We start from the raw sequence: 22,033 nt of genomic DNA on the forward strand, positions 1-22,033 counted from the left end.
GCATTAACTACAACCTTACATTACCAAGCCATCAGGCATTTTAACAGAAAATTAAACATGATCTGTATTATTTTGAAAACAAATACTATTTATTTTCTTCTGAATTGTTATGTTTGAACAATATCAATGAAATAATAGCAGATTTGAGTCATTGTTAGGTTAATATAGCAGCAGTTCTAACATTCTTTATAAATACTTGGCAAATTTTGTCTTAGCCATATATATATATATATGTATTGTTGTCATTAACTGTCAATTACATATCCATCTCCTAAGATTTCAGGTTGTCACTGAATGGATTTTACAGCTCTTCTGGCTTTGTTGTCATTAGGAACCAATCTGATAAAATGAAAAAAAGTCACTGAATCCAGTAAATACAATATATCAGCCTCTAGACTAAGGATTATAAAACAGTTGATGGTTTGTAATTTGGGGTCCATCCTGGTATCAGTGAAGTCAGTGACAATACTCCCACTGACTTCAACAGGAGCAGGACTGAGACCTTAAATGAAATGTTCCAAACTTCAAAATACAAAAATGAGAGTTTAACAGGCATAAGAAAAAACAGCTGGTTACAGTGGGGAAAATGTATTTAATCTAAGAAAAGCTTTTAAAAATAAGCCACATTACAGTGGCTTCCCTTATTACTAGATCTCAGAAGAGATTATTGCTGTGGAATTTGATGAATATGACAACAACAGAGAGTAAATACAATGTTACTTTTCTGTTTCAGAGTCACCTCAAGGTGCAGAATATTTCCCTTTTATGAAAGGAATTGTCACTTGTAATTTGTTGGAACCCCATCCTTTAGAATGTGCAAGGCCACATTCAGCACCTTGCAAATTGTGTTCTTAGCACCTGTCATAAATTCATAAACACAGCATTATGACAGATGTATACAGTACACACTCACCCATATATATTTAAAAATATATAGAGAAAATAATTGGTAAAATTTGTTTAAATTTATGTGCATTTCAATGTATCAGCTGTTTTTAATTTAAAAAAGAAAGTGTTCTAAAATAACTATAACTTTATGAAGATTTTTGAACAATTATACAGAGTATTGTGATGGCCATTAACAGAGGCTGCTTTTACAAAACTACTCATAGTAACAAGCCATTATCAAAGCCAATGAAATGAAGGATTCTGTTTCACATTTAGCTGAAACCCAGTTGTCCCTTGCAACATCCCAGACCCATCTGCTGGAGATCTATGGGGGAGAAAAGAACAAAGTACTAATAAATGATTAAAAGAGCACAAGTCTGAAGGAAATATTTTTCAGAGTAGAACTTTACAATGAACATGTAGCATTATATAGGTGCAGCTAGTTTATATTAATTTATTTAAAATAGTAAGAATGTATATAAAACTGCCAATTAAAAGGAGCTGAATGTTTTATTATTATTTATTAAATGCATTTCATTTTCCTTTAGAGAAAATTTACCTTAAGAGCTATGAAAATCTGGTAGCCAAAAAATGTTGTTCAGTGATTTTCCTTATCACTTTTATAATATCTACTGAAACATACACTGGGGCTAAATCTGTAATACTTACTCAGGCAAACCTCTTGTGTCCTCTTCACATTGACCAGCAGTGTTAGTCAGCCATGGTGAGGTGTACATGCTGCAGTCCATTAAGTGAGACAGAGCAGTTGAGCTTCCTCTGCACCTCAGAGCTCCAAGGGGTAGCTCACCCTAAAGCAATGCAGATCTGGACCACCCTGAATGTGGTGGTATGCCCAAGAGGCACAATAGGGCCCCAAACATCTAACTCATTTTGTGAAAATATTATGAGTAAATTAATTTGTCTACTCACTTTTATTGCCTGACCAGTCTTTTGCAAGATTAGGACTGTTACTACGTACTTATAGCGATCAAAGCCCATGTCCTTGACCGCTGTTAATATTTCTTCTGAGATTGAATTACACAAGACGATACTAGTCACACCATTATACTTGGTTTCTTGAAGTCGCTGCTATCAAAAGAGTTAAAAAAAAATTGTAATCTCCATCCTAACAAGCTTTTGTCTAAAAAAATCTTACTTTTACCTATAAAGAAAAAGGAAGTAAACTACTGGAATGTTTGTAAACAATAGATAACGTCCCCAAATAAAAAGTTAATCATTTTTACTGCAAAACACTTTATCCATCAAAATATTGAAATATTTCACTTTAAAATATTTTTAACAATTTTTTTTAATTTTCTTTGAAATGAACAGAAGTGTACTTTTTTCCTTTTGACTCAATTTCATGTAAAATAGCCTAGGGAGCATTGGTCTGCATATCCACAACACGTCTCCTGCACTACAGAGTCAATGGGATTAGTTCTTAGTTTTCAGGGTAAATAGTATAATTTCCCTGCTCTTTGGCAACTATAGACTGCCTCAGGAGATTCTCCAGAGCAGAGTCCCTCATACCATTTAACTTGATTTCATATACGGCAATCAGACTGTTGTTAATAACACCAGAGGAATACTTTGCTCTCATGTCATGAAATGTTACCCAAACCAATTAGGGGAATAAAATTCAATAAATCCAAAATTTCCTATTATTTATTTTATTTTGGATAGTTCTCTGACTCATTTTAATCTAGTAACAGAAGAGATCCAATCCCGTAAAGAGCTGAAAACCCTCAACTTCCACCTTCACTGTTGGTGCTCAGCAAGCACCCTGCAAAAGACATTCAGTATCTTACAGTATAGAGCCTGTGATGAGCATGTGGATGGACTTATGGATATGCTTAAATTTATAGTAACTTTGTAGTAACCCCAGGGCTGTCTTTGAGTGACTGGGGCCTAACATTTACACTAAAATTAAATATCTTACATACAGATAATTTAAACAAATATTACTCTACCGTTAGTATATGTTGAGCTTTGTTTCTTACTAAATGAGCCTGGAATTTCCTATATGGCTCCATTTTATATGTATTGGCATATCTTATTTTTGCCATGCTAGTCTTCAATGTAAATATTTCACTTTTCCCAAACTCTGCAAACGATTCATTATCCATTGGTTCCGTACCGTGAACTTCATGGCTTGAACTTCTCATTCTCTCTTTTACGATCTGTGCATACTTTTTAAAACAAAAGAAAAAAATAAAGCTTAGTCTCATGCTTTGGTATTTGATTGCTGAAAGTTTTCTGACACTTCAAAATGGTATCGCTAGAGGGAAAGACTTGAATTTTGTTTGGGATCATCTTTGGAGATATCTGAAAAAAACTAAACTGTGAATTGTTCACCTCTGTTATGTATAATTGAGGAGTGTGCTAGTTATCTGATGCTCCTTCTGGGAAAAGGGCCAAAGTTTATATCCTCTCACCTAAGCTCGGATTCTGCTTCCCCTGAAGTCTATGCAAATTTTGCAGTTGACTTTAGTGCAGGCAGAATTGGGCACTCAGGGGAGAAGAAACCCTCAATCAATCTGTCAATAAATCCTTTTTACTATTCTTCAAAAGTGTTAGAAAGCATATTCCCAGTTACTTATCTAAACACCTGTGTTACCAGTAGAAAATTTTCAGTACTGATGATGATGTTGTATACAATACCAATATAATAAAAGTTACTACTGATTTGTTTATTGATCTTTTGTGTGATATTCTGAAAAACTACTGTACAAACTGCACTGCAGAGATGCCTATATGTTGTGTTTAAGCAGAAATGTGGTTTTTTTTTCTATTTGCAAGAACTAAAAGCTCAGTTTTGGATCTGCGGCACTCTGTGCCTGAAAGTAGCACCCTGAAACCCTCATATTCACCACTGTCATATAATTATGTTTTGTACAATGTATACCTTGTGAGGTATCATTGTAAAAGTCTTGATCTGTTGAACATGAATATCCTGTTGGATTATAAATGCTACCATTGTATGGGAAGTTATGAAGTTTTGCTATATGTGTGATACTGAAATACGCTGTGAGGTTGGGAACACCCCCACAACGAGCCTTTCAGATATAACAATGGAGTAGCCACACACTGATGATGGCCCTCTGAGGGGAATCCATACTCACAAGGACTACCCCAGGAACTGTATACAATGGAGACCTCTCAGAGAGAGCACGTAGACAATGGAGACTGTTTGACTCATCATAGCAAAGGATCTTTCCAGCAAGCTGGAAGAAATTATAAAAGAGGGGAAGTGACATCATCACTTGGCCTCACTCCCTCCCACAACTCAACACCCGGAAACACATCTGGAGGACAAAGACTGAACTGGGGAGGTGGTCCCAGGCTAGAAAGGAGAATCCCAGCTTGTGTATTAAGGAACTATACCATCAGGGAGAGACACTGCTTGATTCAAATCCTATCTAGTTTATCAGATTGTGATTTTACTTTTATTTCTTAGGTAACCAACTTTGATCTGTACGCTTATAACTTATAATCACTTAGATTTTGTTTTATATTTTACCTTAAACAGTGTGTTTTGGCTGAAATGCTTGGGAAATCTGCACAGTGTACAATGTGGAGAACATGTCCTCTCCGCATTGAGGGAGGGGCAGACTGGTAATAACTTACACTGGTCAGGCTTCTGACTAGTGCAGGACGATACAGCCCTGAGGTCCTAGGCTGAGGAGCTGGGGGAATTGGCTGGAGCCTCTCTATTGTTAGTTCATGGCTAGAAGCATTCATGTTACTCAGCTGGGTGCGTCCCTGCCTGTAGATGGCTGTGTAAGTGCAGTACCTGGTGAGGTTTGCAGCTTGTCACAGCATCACAGTGTGAGAGGGAGCCCAGGTTGGTGCCAGAGGGCTCAACAATACCCCAGTTCCAGGTTGCACCCCGGGGAACCTGTTACAGCATCTGAAGGTGAAGAAGTGATCATTTTTGTTTATTCATCTTTATCATTAATAAAGATTCTGCACAGACAAATTCTGCCCTCAGTTACACTAGTATAATGTCACTCTCTTCAATAGTAACTGAGGACAGAATTTGGCACTACAGTTGAAACTTAAGTAATCATACTAATGATGCAGAGGCAAAATAGAATCAAAATCAGTCTCCCAGAGGTGTGTTGACTTTGCAGTTCTACCAGGAGTCAAAAGTAATATAAGCATATTTTTGTCACTACAATGAATGCATATGATCCTGAATGTATACACAGTGATAAAGCAGATTTGTTGAGTAAGAAAGTGACATTTCCCCAGCCATGATTAGAGTGGATTCTCCATGTGCAGGTCTCACCTCTCCTACCCAGAAGGTGGGTCTGCTGCCACTATGGTATCAACCCCCAGTCCTATGGAGATATAGACATACAGACATGGGTTTTGGATCTGTTCTGAGGAGGTGGTAGGGAACAGGGAGTGGGTCATCATCCCCAGACTAACCCCTTGTCAATTCCTTAGGAAATGTAATTATTAGTAGTATTTCTACTGCAGTAGCACCTAGAAGCCTTCTGTCACAGACCAGGACCCCTATTGAGCTAGGTGCTGTACAAACAGAGAACAAAAAGACAGTCCCCGCCCTAAAGAGATTACAATCAAATATAAAAAAAGACAAGTGAATACACACAACCAGGGAGCACAAGGAATCCATGAGACAATAATAGTGGGCAGGTAGGCAATGGTCTGGTCTCAACACACCAGCTAACCATTTTTGTAGGCATCATGACAAAGGAGAGTTTTAAGGAGGGATTTCATGGAGGACAATGAGGTAGCTTTACAGATGTTTAAGGGGAGTTTCCCCCAAAAATCTGTATAGTCTGGAACTATATTACCTTTCCCACAAAGCCCTCTCCAAAGTGTGGAGCTTTTTTTTAAGAAGAATGAGGGGCAGCCACAGCCAGGGAGAAGGATGTGGGGTGCCCAGGGGGACAAAGTTCACACTGAGACACAAGGTCTTCATGCTGATGACCCTGACCTCCCACTGATCCTTCAACATCAATGTGGATCCACAGGACTCAAAAGGTTTAGTAGCAGATCCTGCATCTTCTTCAGTGAGTGAGAAGTAGATCCCACCCTCTGATGAAACAAAATAGGAAATTTTCCACAAGGGGAACCTCAAGTTTTTTTCGCTCTTTATTCCCTTCAGGGATTTTACTGTGGAAGGGAGCAATCCAGCCCTAAACATTAATTCATAGGACAGGGAGACAAGTTTTTGAGCTTCCACCAATAGAAGTTGGTCCAATAATAGGTGACAGCTCACCCACCTTGTCTCTCTAATATCCTGGGAGTGACACAGCTACAACACTGCATACAATTTATAGGGCAATAATTTTAGACTTCCTAATCTCTGTATTGTCATATTGTATTAGTTTTGTAAAAAAACATGAACCAAAATAGTATTAGTTATAGTAGTTATCTGTGTAACTGACAGGAGAGTTTGTTGTCTAAGAATTAGATCTGGACATTACGTTCATCCAGGAGGTGCCATGAAACCAAAGTTCAATGGGCTCAGCTGAAAACAATGTCTTTCCATTTACTAATCTGAACTTTTTTCCAGCAGCATTTTAAGCTGCCAAAAATGTAAATGTGGATATATACATTTATTTGGGTATATATTAGAATAATAGAATATTAAGGTTGGAAGGGACCTCAAGAGATCATCTAGTCCAACCCCCTGCTAAAGCAGGACCAATCCCCAAATGGCCCCCTCAAGGATTGAGCTCACAACCCTGGGTTTAGCAGGCCAATGCTCAAACCACTGAAACAGTGGTCTTGGAATGGTAAAGTCAAGGAGTTCTATTCAAGGGGTGTGGGATTGGAGAACAGCTGTTGAAATGAAGCCCAGTTGCTCGGCTGTGGAGCCGAATGCCTGATCGACCCACCTGGCATGAGCATCGATTCACCACTGCTGCTGAGTGGGGCACCGTGCCCCTGAGACTCAAGGAACCTTATAAGGAGCCATTAGGACAGCTAGCACAATGTGGAGATCCCAAGGCAACTACCCATCCTTCACTGGGGGAAAACCCGAACAATCCTCTTTGAAAATCTGGAAACTATTGGGTTAGAAAAATCTGATCTGTCCTGGGCTGATGGATGAATTGCTGAGATCGTTCCTAATGGACCCTCTGGGAAACTAGGGAAGACTTGAGGATTTCAGATGTAACAGGTACTATAAAATATCCTGTATTCTAGCTTCTGTTGCAGGTACAACATGGGGAATAGACCAGACTGAAAACCACTTCCACTTGGCTAAATAAACAGATAAAGTGGATTAGTTTCTGGTGTTATGCAATACTTCCTGAACTGCCAATGAACAATCTTTATCTGCCTAATCTAGCCCCTCAATACCCAGGCTGTAAGACGCAGGCTGTCCAGGTCTGGGTATAATAACTCTCTGTTCTTGGGACAGTAGATCTGGAAATGAAGGCAGAGTCAATGGAGGTCAAATAGAGGCTGTGAAGATCCGAGAACCCAGCACTGTCACAACTGTGCTGGAGCTATACAATTATTTTGGTATGATCTTGTTTTAATTTAAAAATCACCTGTGTGATGAGAGGAATGGTGAGTAATATGTTCATGAAGCTTGGCCCCCACTGAAGGAGAAAAGCAGGGCTCAAAAAGCCTGGGCTGTGACCCACTTGACACTAAAACTGATGGCATTTCCTGTTGTCTTTTGTTGCAAATAGTCTGACTGACTGGATACGCCAGGCATGAAAGATGGTTCGAGAGCACACTGTTCTTCCAAGACCACTCATGGTTTTGTGAAAATCTCCTGCTGAGATGATCAGCCAAGAGGTCTTGGGAGCCTAGTAAGTGGGAGGCAATAAGAGTAATGTCATCCGTGATGCATAAGTCCCATTATTTCATAGCTTCTTGACAAAGTTGACTGGACCTTGCTCCTGCCTGTCTGTTTAGGTAGTAAATCCTAGCTGTAGTGTCAGTCAGAATCTGAACTGACAATCCCTTAATGTGAGGGAGAAAAATGCAACAGGCCTTGTGAATTGCCTGAAGTTCGAGCACATTGATGTGAAGGGTACTCTCTTGTTCCGTTCATAAAGCTTGGGTTAGTAAACCCTCCAGGAGAGCACCCCATCCTATCAGGGATGCATTGGTGATATGTTTTGGATGCAAGGGGACAAGAGAACGGAATGCCCCTGCACACATTGTTCTGATCCACCCATTCTTCCAAAGATGCCAGGACCACAACAGGTACACAGACCAACATGTCTAAGGGCTAGCTGATCAGTCAATAGACTGACTTCAGCAGCCCCTGATGGCTGCGCAGGCACAGCCTGGCATATTAGATCAGGTGTATACACTCCAGCACTACCCTCACACATTTGGTGAATATTCATGGGCCGATGACCGGCCAAAAGGAAGTACTTACGTTGGTCTTTTATCAGAAATTTTAGAAACTTCCTATGACTTGGCAAAACCACCACATGGAAGTAGGTACCTGTAATAGGGTGGCTAAGTCTGGGGTTAAGTCAACCTGATTACAGATGGGCCCCACTAGAGAGGAATCAGGTGATTCTTACAGTAAAAGGAGCCAGGCTTAAGTAGTAATAAAGTCCAGATGAGGACAGAGCTGCAGGAAGATTCCTATACAGGCAGGACACTCAAAGCTGTAAGTTGCAATATAAAGGGGGAAGCCCAGAAAATTGCTACTATATCTGTAGAGACTGCAGTGATCAGGAGAGACTCCTGCAGGGCCCTGAATCAACAGGGTAAAAGCTCTTCAGGAATGGGGAGAGACTGGAAAAGCTCTCCAAGCAGGGAGGCCTGGGAGAGACTCTAATCAAACAGGAAAGAGTCTGAGAAATAGCCCCAGAGAAGGCAGAAGATTCTATTTTAATGTTAAGACATTTTTGGACTTTTAGTTTGGGACAACTGTGATCCAAACTAAAGACTGTGGACTAGTCAAAGGGTTGAGTCACTGGACAAGCTACCAGGCAGAAAAACTACCACGGCACCAGAGAGACCATCAACAGGGGTAATCGCCTAGTGAAGAGCTGCTACGCCACACCCAGTCATGACAGGGTGCCTAGCAGTGAATAAACTCCATTACAATGTCCTATAAATCTAGGGCAGCAAACCAGCCATTATGACCTAAGGAAGGAATAATCAATTCTAGAGAGACCATGTGAAATCTTATGTATTTTTATGGACTTATGGAGATTCTAAAGATCTAGAATGGGTCTCAGATCACCCTTTGACTTGGGAATGGGCAACTATCGTGAAGAAAAATTCTATCCACAACTCTGAAGGGGAACTTCCTCTACAGTTTCCAGATGGACCAAAGTATCAACTTTTTGAAGAAGCACTGATTAGCGAGAAGAGTCCCTGAAGAAAGACGGGGTGTGTGCAGAGGAATGAGGTTGGGGAAAAGAAAGAAACTGGATGGAATATTCCAGTCCCACAATGCTTAGGACCCACTTATCTATGCAATGCTTGAGTTAGATGACCTCCTTAATTGAGATTTGAGCTTTTTCTTTGAAAAGTCTGTGTCTTATGGTAAAAATGCTGTCTATAGTAGTTTCTGTTGCTGCTGCTGAGCCCTGTACTGGTGTCTCCTGGGGGCTAGATTATACACTGCTAATGAGCTACGGGCAGCTTGTGAATCCTCAAATAAATATAACATCTCATCTGTTTTGTCCAAAAAAAGGGACAACCATCAAAAGGAAAGTCTTCGATATTGATATTCAAAAAACTAGCTATGCCCAGAACTCACTCCTCATTGTTATTGCAGAGGCCACCACTCCAGAAAAAGCATCAGCTGCGTCAAGTACAGACAGTCCTGGTCACAATGTAACTTTCTGGCAGGAAAGCCTTAAATTCCTCCCTAAAATTTTCAGATAATTTTTCAATAAACTCAGACATTGCATTTCAGCTTACAAAATCATATTTAGCTAAAACCACCTGCTGATTTGCTATGAACATTTGAAGAAAGGAGGAGTGGTAAATTTTTCTCCCAAGTAAATTAAGTCTCCTGGGTTCTTTACCTTTGGGAGTTGACTTAAGTCTTCCTGGTCATGATCTCTCATTGCCAGACATCAATACTACAGAGTTAGGTGCAGAATGAGAATAAAAACACTCACATCTTTGGATTTATCCATGCACATAGCTATAGGGGCTAAGAAGGCTGGTATATGCCATAAGGTCTATACCAGTTCTAGCAGTGCCTTATTAATAGGTAGTGCTCCCCAACCAGGGGCAGAACCCTGTAGAATGTCCAAAAGCTTGTGTTTTCTTGCAAAAGGTCTGCTTGAATGCCCAAAGCTGCAAGCATTCTTCTCAGAAGCTCCTGATCATATAGTCATCTAGAACTGGAGAAGTGTCTGGAATCACAGAATTATCAGGCAAGGAGGCAGAAAGATTAACAGGAGCAGATGGATCCTCCTATGGTAAAATAAACTCTTAAAGGCAATAGTTCCTCCTGATGCACAGGCTGGGCAGGGAGAACAGTGTCTTTCTGTATCTCCAAAACAGGCAACTCCAGGAGCTTTGTTACTGTGTGCTCTGAAGATCTTCCTCTAGTCTGGACCAGTGATCAGGCTCTGGACAAATGAGAGAACCCAGAGGCTCCAAAACAGCCCTGGGGAAGAGCACAGGGCATCTAGAATCAGCAAGAATTCGGCCACAGTGATCTGTCCCTGCTGTCATAAAAGCTGTCCCTCTTTTGGGACCGATATTCCCCTTCAGGAGGCAGTCTGGATTACCTGCTAGACCATCTGTGCCTGGGAGGAGATGGTGAACTATTGGAAGACTCCAAACCAGTCTGTGAGGAGTCACCAAAATAGTCAATAGGCACTGGGGGTGTAAAGCCTGATGGGACTAGTAGACAACTTGAATTATCTCACCCATTGTGAAGAGGACAACATTGGTACTGAAGTAAGAATGGTAGTCAGTACCATAAAGGCTTCACAAGAAGTTGATAGTACAGCATCTTGAGGTGGTGCTGAGAAAGACCAAAGTAGACCAAAGACCATAGCCAGGACCAAAGTAGAAAGTGGAGTCAGTACCAAGGAAGATGACCATAAAGGTACCGAGAGTGTCAGTGCTGAGAATGTGTTGTTTCAGACTCTATGTGCCCTGGTGTCAAAGTTGACATCAGAGAAGGAGCCAAGCCCCCACCATGCTTCTTAGCTGGTAGTAGTCAATATAACTAATAGTTTCTGCACTGGGGATGATGACAAAGACAGGCCCAGTACGAAAGGAGGTGCTGACAAAGCAATCATCTCCTGAACCACAGGAGAGTCTGGAAGGGAGAGACAAAGCAAATCCTTTGCTGTGTCATAAGCTTGTGGGGTTGTCGGTGCCAAAAAGGTCAGCGCTGAAACAATGTGTGTTGATCCCAGACTCAACAGGTGTCCTGCAGAAGTCAAAGAGTCGATAGTACATTACTAAAGTCATCCCAATGTGGTACCAGGGAGTCACAGGTTGACAGTCCAGCTGTATGTTGGGTATCGGATGAGTCCTCCAAGGATCTCATTATAGGCAGAAGATGTTCTGAGTCCTTTTTTGAAGAACTCATCAACTTTGAGTGACCTCAGTCTAACTTGTGTGTCTTTTTCTGGGAAGGTTCTGGAGAAGAACTCCTTTCTCCATGGAGAAGAGTCCAGGGGATCTGTCCAAGACAACTGCACACACACTGATAGCCAGCATGTGAGAAGACAAGTGATCCCCTCATTGCTTGCTCTATCAGATGGTGCTTGAGATGCAGCAAATCTCTGTTCTTTTATTGAACTGTGGCAAATACTGTACCTCTCCTTAATGTGCCCCTCCCAGAGGCACAAAAGGCAGCACATCTGGAGGGCGGGAGGCATTGTGTAAACACTTCAGAAAATGGGCAGTGCTTAAAGCCCAGAGAGCACCACATAGCAACAGTGCCTAGCACTGAAATGGAAAGAATAAACTAACTAACTGGTACTAATGACTAACTATTAAAAGATAAAGGGAAAGCTAAACTAGCTAACTATGCAGATGAAAAAAACATCCAGGTAAACTGCCTGGGAAGCTCCAAATCGGGCCACAGGTGGTGAGAAGGACCTGAGGGGGGAGGGTGCTGCTGCCCTTTTATAGCCTCAGGAGGGATCACGAAGATGTGCAGGGTCACATGGATTACTACTGCAGAAAACTCTCCAGCTGTGGTATGCTGGGCATGCATACATCTGAGCGAAATACATGTGTGCAACATATTTTGAAGAACAATTTAATCAAATGGTGTTGCTATTCTGAAAACACATTTTTATAGTAAAGCTCAATTTTTAACATGTTCAAAAAAGACTATTTTGAGATCAATTTTGCTGTTTCCTCAGTCCCTAGCTCCAATTTCTGGTTGCAGGGATAGTTGAGGGCAGGTAGAGTCATCAGCTGCTTAATTGGGCAGCAGAATGGAACAAGCACCTGAACAGAAAGTGTCCCAGCTACTAGGCTATGATGCTAAGAGGTGAATGAAAATATCTAAGAATATGGAGAACATACAGATATGCTGAAGAGATTAAGTACTTTCAAAATACCTATAAAGATGTCCAGTCAAGGGCTCACAAAAACTTTTATTTAAGTCCTTGGAGAGAGGAAAGGATAGGGGACATTTAAGATTATAAAATCAAAGGAAGCTATGCAGATTCTTCTCTGAGAAGTCACTTACACAAATCAGCCCTGTCTACGGTAAAGACATTTTCTAAAAATCTCCCACCATTTCAATTCCAAAATTAGCAATGTTGAGAATCCTAGTGTAGATGGGTCACAGAAATCTTTAATGACATGTCAATTAGACATGTTCTGAGTAGGTTACATGAGGCAATGTTAAAAATATCAGTGGCAGCCAGCAGCCTGCCTACACTAAGGCTGCCTACAACAATGCTAATACCAATTGAGTTGAACTATTGTTACCAATGTTGGGAAATTGTTAGAAATTCTCCTTATGCTGGAAGGGCCATTGAATGAGGAGGCGAACTAAAGTCTTTTAAAGATCTCTGGCCATGGGCCAGTTTTACTAAGTCTTATCTTTATTATTCTCTGTACCAAAACCTTTTCAATGGCCATAAATAAGTCTCCTAGTAGTTTTTAGTAATGCAATTACTAATACCATTTTACTTCATATTTGCTATACTTTTAGCATTGTAAATAGTGTTAGTAAATGTTATAGCAATCGTTTTCTCTGATTGCATTATATTTTAAGTGTGGTCCCTTCCAGAGCATCTCTCAAAAGTATGTGACCCAATTTAGAACCAGTCCATTGTTGTGTATGGAGCTATTCTAACCTCACTGGCTGGGAAAAGAGAATCACCACAGGAAACAGGAATCAGATTCCAGAGCACAGAGAACTTTTGTTCCAAGACAAGCCAGTGACACTGTACCATTGTGAGGTAAACATAAAGGTAATAATTGGAGATATACCAATCTCCTAGAACTGGAAGGGACCTTGAAAGGTCATTAAGTCCAGCCCCCTGCCTTCACTAGCAAGACCAATTTTTGCCCCAGATCCTTAAGTGGCCTCCTCAAGGATTGAACTCACAACCCTAGGTTTAGCAGGCCAATGCTCAAACCACTGAGCTATCCCTATGAATCTATAGAAGATTCATGCTTCAAGGGTAAGTACTGAATGAAGCTGGTATTGAGGTGCTTAAGAGAGAAACTTGCAGCATTGTTAATTTTTGTGATTCTTTTCTTGAGTAACAAGAACATAAGAACGGCCATACTAGGTCAGACCAAAGGTCCATCTAGCCCAGTGTCCTGTCTACCGACAATGGCCAATACCAGGTGCCCCAGAGGGAGTGAACCTAACAGGCAATGATCAAGTGATCTCTCTCCTGCCATCCATCTCAACTCTCTGACAAACAGAGTCAAGGGACACCATTCCTTACCCATCGTGGCTAATAGCCATTAATGGACTTAACCTCCATGAATTTATCCAGTTCTCTTTTAAACGCTGTTATAGTCCTAGCCTTCACAACCACCTCAGGTAAAGAGTTCCACAAGTTGCCTGTGCGCTGTGTGAAGAACAACTTCCTTTTGTTTTAAACCTGCTGCCTATTAATTTCATTTGGTGACCCCTAGTTCTTGTATTATGGGAACAAGTAAATAACTTTTCCTTATCTACTTTCTCCACATCACTCATAATTTTATATACTTCTATCATATCCTCCCTTAGTCTCTTTTCCAAGCTGAAAAGTCCTAGCCTCTTTAATCTCTCCTCATACGGGACCCTCTCCAAACCCCTAATCATTTAGTTGCCCTTCTCTGAACCTTTTCTAGTGCCAGTAAATTTTTTGAGATGAGACCACATCTGTCCGCAGTATTCAAGATGTGGGCGTACCATCAATTTATATAAGGGCAATAATATATTCTCCGTCTTATTCTCTATCCATTTTTAATGATTCCTAACATCCTGTTTGCTTTTTTGACTGCCTCTGCACACTGCGTGGACGTCTTCAGAGAACTATCCACAATGACTCCAAGATCTTTTTCCTGATTTGTTGTAGCTAAATTAGACCCCATCATATTGTATGTATAGTTGGGGTTATTTTTTCCAATGTGCATTACTTTACATTTATCCACATTATATTTCATTTGCCATTTGGTTGCCCAATCACTTAGTTTTGTGAGATCTTTTTGAAGTTCTTCACAGTCTGCTCTGGTCTTAACTATCTTGAGCAGTTTAGCATCATCTGCAAACTTTGCCACCTCACTTTTTACCCCTTTCTCCAGATCATTTATGAATAAGTTGAATAGGATTGGTCCTAGGACTGACCCTTGAGGAAAACCACTAGTTACCCCTCTCCATTCTGAGAATTTACCATTAATTCTTACCCTTTGTTCCCTGTCTTTTAACCAGTTCTCAATCCATGAAAGGACCTTCCCTTTTATCCCATGATAACTTAATTTATGTAAGAGCCTTTGGTGAGGGACCTTGTCAAAGGCTTTCTGGAAATCTAAGTACACTGTGTCCACTGGATCCCACTTGTCCATGTTTGTTGACCCCTTCGAAGAACTCTAATAGATTAGTAAGACACGATTCCCCTTTAGAGAAACCATGTTGACTTTTGCCCAACAATTTATGTTCTTCTATGTGTCTGACAATTTTATTCTTTACTATTGTTTTGACTAATTTGCCTGGTACCGACATTAGACTTACCGGTCTGTAATTGCCGAGATCACCTCTAGAGCCCTTTTTAAATATTGGCGTTACATTAGATATCTTCCAGTCATTGGGTACAGAAGCCGATTTAAAGGACAGGTTACAAACCCTAGTTTCTTTTACATGGTTGTCAAGCCACGGTGGCTCTTTTTCAGTTCTTTTACTGTGTTTCTTAATTTGTGGTATACATTGAAGTTGGGCTTCTATTATGGTGTCTTTAAAAAGCACCCATGTAGCTTGCAGGGATTTCACTTTAGTCACTGTACCTTTTAATTTCTGTTTAACTAACCCCCTCATTTTTGCATAATTCCCCTTTTTGAAATTAAATGCCACAGCGTTGGGCTGTTGAGATGTTCTTCCCACCACAGGGATGTTAAATGTTATTATACTATGGTCACTATTTCCAAGCGGTCCTGTTATTATTACCTCTTGGACCAGCTCCTGCGCTCCACTCAGGACTAAATCTAGAATTGCCTCTCCCCTTGTGGGTTCCCGTACCAGCTGCTCCAAGAAGCAGTCATTTAAAGTATCGAGAAATTTTGTCTCTGCATTTCGTCCTGAGGTGACATGTTCCCAGTCAATATGGGGATAATTGAAATCCCCCACTATTAGAGTTATTTATTTTGATAGCCCCTCTAATTTCCCTTAGCATTTCATCATCACTATCACAATATTTCAGAGGGTTCTGAAGCCCGTCTTGTAATGATACTAGGACCTCCAGCCCCCTTGTGAAGTTCAGCCCTGCTGGAAGCCAACAGAATCTCTTCGCCATGGCTTGCTATTCTCACAGGAAGGAGCAAAGAACCTAGCAGTTCATCACAATTCTGCTTCTTTCACCTGTGAGAAACAGACAGAATGGTGCCTCTGCTCCTCTTCCCACTCTCCACTATAGCACCTGGCCTAGGAAGGGGCAGAGGGGGATAAGGACCACCCTGGAGCTGCCCGCATCCCAGCATGGGAAGTAGAATCCTGTTGCACCCCCCAAGCCTAAGCTGAATTGCCCTAGGAAGAGCGGATATGAGGCTGGGGGGTGGTAGAGAACTAATGGAAGGACTGCATGACAGGATTAATTTCTGGGCAGAAGACAGGCAGATATGGGAGTGAGAGTTCCTGCAGCATAGGCCAAGATCACCCCATATATTTGGGACAGTGGGCAACACTAACAGTCATGCACACATCCTGGGGATGCGCAGATTTAAATAAAAAACAAAAGAGACCACAAAACCACACAATATAATTTTTTTTTAAAGTCATCACATTTCTGAAGGCCAATCTGGTGATTTTTTTGGGCAGCCGCCCTAGATGCCAACTTCAAGTGGTGCCAAGCTGCTGTACTGCTCCCCTCCCCCGTCCCATTTTTGCTCTGCTGCTGGGGGGAGGGGGAGGGATGAAGGCATAGTGTTTTCCTCCCTGGTTTGGAAAATGGCTAGGGCCTCTCCTGAGTGAGGTACAACCTGATGCATGAGTGTGTGTCACGTCCCAGAGCGTGGTGACACAGCAGGAGAGGGATCAGTGTGAAGGATCTTATAAAAGACCAGGTTTTGATTAACACTGATCAAGCAGAGCAGACAGCGTATGGATCCGAACCCTTGGCCAGAAGCAGGTCACAACCTGCGACCAGGAGCCAAGCACAGTCCATGAGCAGTAATGACTCTGAAGGGTGCATCTAAATTAAGAGGAGAAGGTGCAATGGACCAGCCAGCGGGAAGCGGGGGCGGTGGAGGTCAGGGCGCACTGACCCTGCCTCAGCCCCCAGGCTCCCTGCCGCAGGGAGGCGCCCATGACATTTGGCAGAGCCGGAAGCAAGCTGGGCAGACAGGCACGTGCAGGAACCTCAGCCCCCTCCCACCCCGCCGCTGCGCTCAGAGGCAGGAGACGCCCATTGACTCTCTCCCCCCGCCCCAGGAGGCAAATCGCAACTGATGTTCACTCAGCGCGCGAGGACCGGCGCCACTGGCGTTCGACCCGCCACTCCGGTCCAAGCGCGTGCGCAATCCCCCTCCCCGACCGCGGCCCAGCTCCCCAATCCGCGCCTGCGCACTGCCTGCTGCTCACGTTGTCTTTCTCGAACATGCTTAAACGCCGCTCCCCCTTCCCCCCCGAAAGTACTTTCGACGCCTTCGCGTGTTTGTCCATGGCGCGTCCGCCCTGACGCGCGGCGTCCCGCCCCTGCGAAGAAGGAGACCGGGCTCGGTGCCTTCCCCGCAACCGCCGCTCAACGGCCACTAAGAAGTTCCAGCTTCGCCCTGCGCAGCCCTCGCTCAATGGGCAGCGCCAGGGTGAGGCTTTCCCGCACGTGCCGTGATGTCGTCATAGGCCGCGGACGGCAGAGCGTCACTGGCTGTCAGAGGGCGGGAGAGGAAGGCGGAAGTAGGCGAGGTAACTGCGCGCGGGGCGGGCGGGAGGAGGAGGCGCGCCGCGGCGCCTCTTCGGAGCGTTGGTTCCGCGCGGGCCGGGCCGGGCGATGCCTCCGCCCTGGCTGTCCCGAGCGGGGGCGGGAAGCTGCAGTACAGCGACGCGCCCTTTCCCGCTGCGGGTAACGCGCTGGAGCCACCCGCCGTCGGCCTCGCTGCCGGGATAACGGCCCCTGCCTCCAGGAAACCGTCGCCGTGCTCAGCCCCGCGGCCCGGTTAACCGGATCTGTTGGGGGTGGAGCTCCTCAGTGTGACACCGGCCACAAGGGTGCTGCGCCGCCACCTCGCTCCCTGGGACGGGCCCCCCCCCCCTCGGGGGTTAGTTTCGTAGCTGGTGGCTAAGGCGTGTTTTCAGCGCTCTGTGGGTGTCGGTGAAACAGACATTAAACCCCTTGAGAGACTGACCGTCTAACCCTAAGATGTATCACATCGGGATATCTCCGTCATGCTTAAACTAGGCTAGTTTGAGACATAGCAGCTCCTGACTTGGTGAGGAGCATATGTCACTTCAAGGAAACCGGACTTTTGATTTACTTTGTTAAATACTACATTAAAGTGAACATAGGGAGCAGCTTTCATTTTTAATATACTTAAAATGAATAAAATGTGTGTAGGAAAAATGCACAAGGTAAAATGTAGTCTGCTAAATACACTTTTTAACGGTGTGTCATCTAATAGTACAGAAAGTTAATGTTTCAGGAAAATAAATATAGTACCACTGTATAGATTGCTTCTGAACTTACCATACGTTTAGAGGAATTTTGGTCAGTTATATCCTTATAGTGAAGGATTCTATCCTTTTCCAAGGAAATGGCCCTTTTATTTCTTCCTCGCTTACTTTAAGTAATGAAGTATCAGAGGGGTAGCCGTGTTAGTCTGGATCTGTAAAAGCAGCAAAGAGTCTTGTGGCACCTTATAGACTAACAGATGTTTTGGAGTATGAGCTTTCGTGGGTGAATACCCACTTCGTCGGATGTATGTACTCATTTAAGGAATGAGTCACTCTTAGAACAACACACCTTTGAAGGGGCTGTCTGTTTGGTTGTCCTTCCTTAGATTCAGCTGGACATTAAGTGGCACTGGTGGAAGGCCAGTAAAGTTTGGCATGACTGGGATAAAGCAGCCACTCCCTACTGCTTGCTTTACCAGGTATATCTACACTGCAGAGTGATTTGTGCCCAGTTTACCCTAACCTGGGTTTGAGCATCACCACTGCAAAGCTATGCCCAAATTACTGTGTCCTCGCTCTTTCTGGACTTGCCAGTGTGTGTGTCAGCAGCATATACCATCGTTCTTTGTAACAAGGTGCTCTAGAATTCGTTCCCAGTCAGTTGTGGGAAAACTTGTCTATCCTTCAGGGGGAACTATGGGAAAACATTGGATAAGTAGCAGCACTAGTGTGATTTTGCTTGTCCTCACTCTAAAGTGTATGGGTTCCAGCCAGAGTTAAAGCAGAACTTGGACTCTAACTCAGCTGTGCTAGCTAGCTGGGGAAGAAAGCACCTCCAAACTTAAGTAAAAAGTTCTTGTGTATGAATCATAAGAGCATTGGGTTAAAACTTGGGTAAGCAGGGTTAACTCTGGGGTGAATATATTGGGGTATATGCTGGGACAGAGGGCTGAAGAAAGAAGAAAAGAGCAGAAGTTTTTCTTGGCAAGCACATATATGAGAGTGAACAAAAGTACCTTTAAACAAGGTGGGAGGAGTTTACAGGTTACTTTCTGCCTTTGCCCTAAATTTGGTCTACAGAGGAGCGGGGAGAAAATAACTTCCTAAGCATCTAGAGAAAAGCCTGGAACCACAAATAAACTTGCATTAATTCCTTACTCTTTTCTTATATGAGGGAGGAATTTTTATTGGATACTCTCCCTTCTGGCCATGCACAATACGTGAATTTCCATACTAGTTTCAAGTACTAAAAATCTGGACTTCTAGGGGCCATCTGTCTGAAACTATTCTCCAGACATGAAAGAACCCTCTATACAAGCAGAAGTGGACTTTTTACTGTTTAAAGTACGTGCAGAAAATCATTCAGCCTGGTAACTCTTATTGCCTGGCTCTCTAAGGGAAAAATATAATGAAGTTAATATACAGCATAGTAAACTTCTATCACCTGTGTGTGTTTCCTGTTGATTTACTAATTGTAAATACAGTTCTCAAACAATATATGTAAAACAGTGTATGGCAATAGTTTTGTATGTTTAATTTTTATAATTAATAAATATTTTAAAATCTGTTGCCCCTGTTCCCAAACAAAATCAAATGTTTGCCACATTTCTCTCTGATTTAGTTAGAACTATAGGAATTGCCATATTGGATTAGACTAATTGTCCATATAGTCCAGTATCCTGTCTCTGAGAGTGGCCAGCAGCAGATGCCAGGGGGTGGGGGGCAGTGCCCCGAGTAAGCAGATGTGGAATAATGGGTCCCCATGAAAATCTCATCCTAATAGCAAGAGAGCAATTTAAAATATGAACCATGAGATTTTAATCCCATCTAGAACTGTTTGCAATAATTATGATGCGGTATTCTTGTTATCAGTCTTAAGGCCAAACATTTAGTAAGAGTCAATAACCCATGACAGTGAGTTCCACAATCTAATTATCAGTTTTGAATTTGCCATCTTTCACTTTCCGGAATGTCTCCTTTTGGTAGTGGGGTCTTTCTCACATAGCTCCTAGTTAGTAGTTTCTCACCACTACTAATTATTTTATATATTTTTATCAGACCCACTTTTGTTAATTTCCTTTATTAAGGAAATATCTTAATCTTTTCAATGTCTTCATAGGAGAGTTTTTCTAGGCCTCTGATTATAGAGTTTAAGGCCAGAATGGACCACCGGATTGTATTAATAATCTAGTCTGACCTGCACATCAGAGGGCACTAAACCCAATCCACTTATCCTTGCATTGAGCCCAGTAACCAGGATTATACTAAAATATTACAGAATTCTGTAAGGTCTGTTAGTTCAAATATTTCCTTCCAATGTACATTACGTTCTTCTTGTCAACATTGAAATTCATCTACCATCATGTTTCCCATTTACTTAGTATGGTGAAGTCCCTCTGAAGTTCCTCAGTCATCTCTGGATTTTAACTCTGTGTTATCTGCAGACTTTGCTTTCTCACTCCTTATTCCCCCTTTCCCACATAATAAATATATTAACCAACACTGGACATAATACGGAAACTTGGTAAACTATTGCCATGATGAAAATTGGCCATTTGTCTACTTTGTTTTTTGTCTTGGTCATTTTTCATCCATGGTAATACTATTCTCCTGAGTCCATTACTAGTTTCTTTAGTAGCATCTTGTGAGAGACCTTGTCAAAGGCCTTCTGAAAGCCTAATTAAAATACTCCTGTTTTTGTAGCACTTAGGGAAAATGTGGGTTGATATGTGGGGATGATAAGATACTTAGTAGTGGGAGTCTTGGGGCTCAGAAGAGGGCATTTTTAATTTCTTCTTGTGATGAGCCTACTAAGAGAGAGAGTGTGTGCTTGGATTTGAACTGTTGGATTAAAAACAGATTTTTTTTAAGCGTGTGGTGTTTAGAACTTAAGATAGGTACCAGATGTATCTAAATAAATATCACAAGTGAATCTATATGTTTTCAGGTAAAACCTGAATGTATGTGGGTCACTTGTGGGTAGACATTTGGATATTTACTACTTCATTTCCCGTCATACTGCTCATTTTTCATAGTTCAGTGCACTCTTCAATACAAGTTTCAGCACTTTCATTATTAAGTTAAACTTAATTGGATTTATACTTCTGCTTTGGAATAATTTCACTTTTCTGTTTATAGCGGTTTGGAAGCTGTTTATGCATATAATTTGTCATTCCTTTCCCTCACTGTGGAGCATGTAAATCCTGCAAGACTTGTTTTCTCAATGGAACTTCAGGGCCTATGGTTTCACCCCTTGTAAACAATGCTTCAAGCAGTATTAATTCCCACAGAAATCCAGGAGGTAAGCAGATGTTGAAATGGATGGTTGCTCTTTTCTTTATTCTCCTTTCTTCACACCTTACAGAAGAAAGATCCCATTCAGGAGTTCTATTCTGAAGTGTGAGAAGATGAAGCAAATACACTATTTCTTTTTTCTCCTTTTACAACAGGGGTGGGCAAACTAAGGCCCGTGGGACCATCCTGCCCAGCCCCCGAGCTCCTGGCCTGGGAGGCTAGCCCCTGTGGTGTTTAGATGTTGCTTGTGATTATTAGAACTGGGAGCACTGGCTGTTGGGAGTCTGAAAGGATAGGAAACAGGAAGGATGGGGAAGGAGTTGAGGAGGCAGAGTGAGAGTTACAGGGGGTGCAGCAGCAGCTTGGTAAAGAGGTTTCCACTTTAAAAATAAAGTCCTGTTGAAGTTTGTTAGTACCTTGCCTGGTCGATACAATACCCCCGGCCTCTCCCTTGCTGTCCCTCCTCCCTCGCAGCCTCAGCTCGCTCGCTCCGCCACTGGCACAATGCTCTGAGTGGTGGGGCTGTGAGCTCCTGGGGCAGCGCAGCTGCAGAGCCCGACCTGACCCGGTGCTCTATGCTGGGTGGTGGCGGCGGCAGCATGGCCTGGCTGTAGCACCGCCAGCCACCGGTGC

At 42.5% G+C, this 22,033-nt stretch overlaps 2 protein-coding genes across 9 annotated transcripts in view; one reads left to right on the top strand and one right to left on the bottom strand.

The window, feature by feature from the left end:
* Positions 1 to 141: 141 nt before the first annotated feature.
* On the bottom strand, positions 142 to 17,323 carry DYNLT2 (dynein light chain Tctex-type 2). 2 transcript variants are annotated; one of them, XM_045011077.1, is made up of 4 exons: positions 17,078 to 17,323; positions 2,859 to 3,077; positions 1,819 to 1,974; positions 142 to 1,213 (listed from the first exon to the last, which is right to left on the bottom strand). In XM_045011077.1, the coding sequence occupies exons 1-4, from the start codon at positions 17,156 to 17,158 to the stop codon at positions 1,103 to 1,105; spliced, it is 567 nt and encodes a 188-aa protein (XP_044867012.1). In that variant the 5' UTR covers positions 17,159 to 17,323; the 3' UTR covers positions 142 to 1,102. The 2 variants fall into 2 exon arrangements, with proteins under 2 accessions (XP_044867012.1, XP_044867011.1); XM_045011076.1 differs by having other exon boundaries at positions 1,819 to 1,977; positions 17,078 to 17,319.
* Positions 17,130 to 22,033, top strand: part of ERMARD (ER membrane associated RNA degradation) — a 28,150-nt gene continuing 23,246 nt past the window's right edge. For 2 of the 7 annotated variants that reach the window (XM_045011071.1, XM_045011075.1), the window contains exon 1: positions 17,133 to 17,401. Coding sequence is in view for 4 of the 7 variants with exons in the window: in XM_045011072.1 (XP_044867007.1) it covers positions 21,369 to 21,407 (39 nt within the window). In the remaining 3 variants the exon portion in view is untranslated. The other 5 variants (XM_045011072.1, XM_045011068.1, XM_045011069.1 and 2 more) reach the window with 5 other exon arrangements.

This window comes from Mauremys mutica, chromosome 3, assembly GCF_020497125.1.
Source record: "Mauremys mutica isolate MM-2020 ecotype Southern chromosome 3, ASM2049712v1, whole genome shotgun sequence".
Taxonomy (NCBI): domain Eukaryota; kingdom Metazoa; phylum Chordata; order Testudines; family Geoemydidae; genus Mauremys; species Mauremys mutica.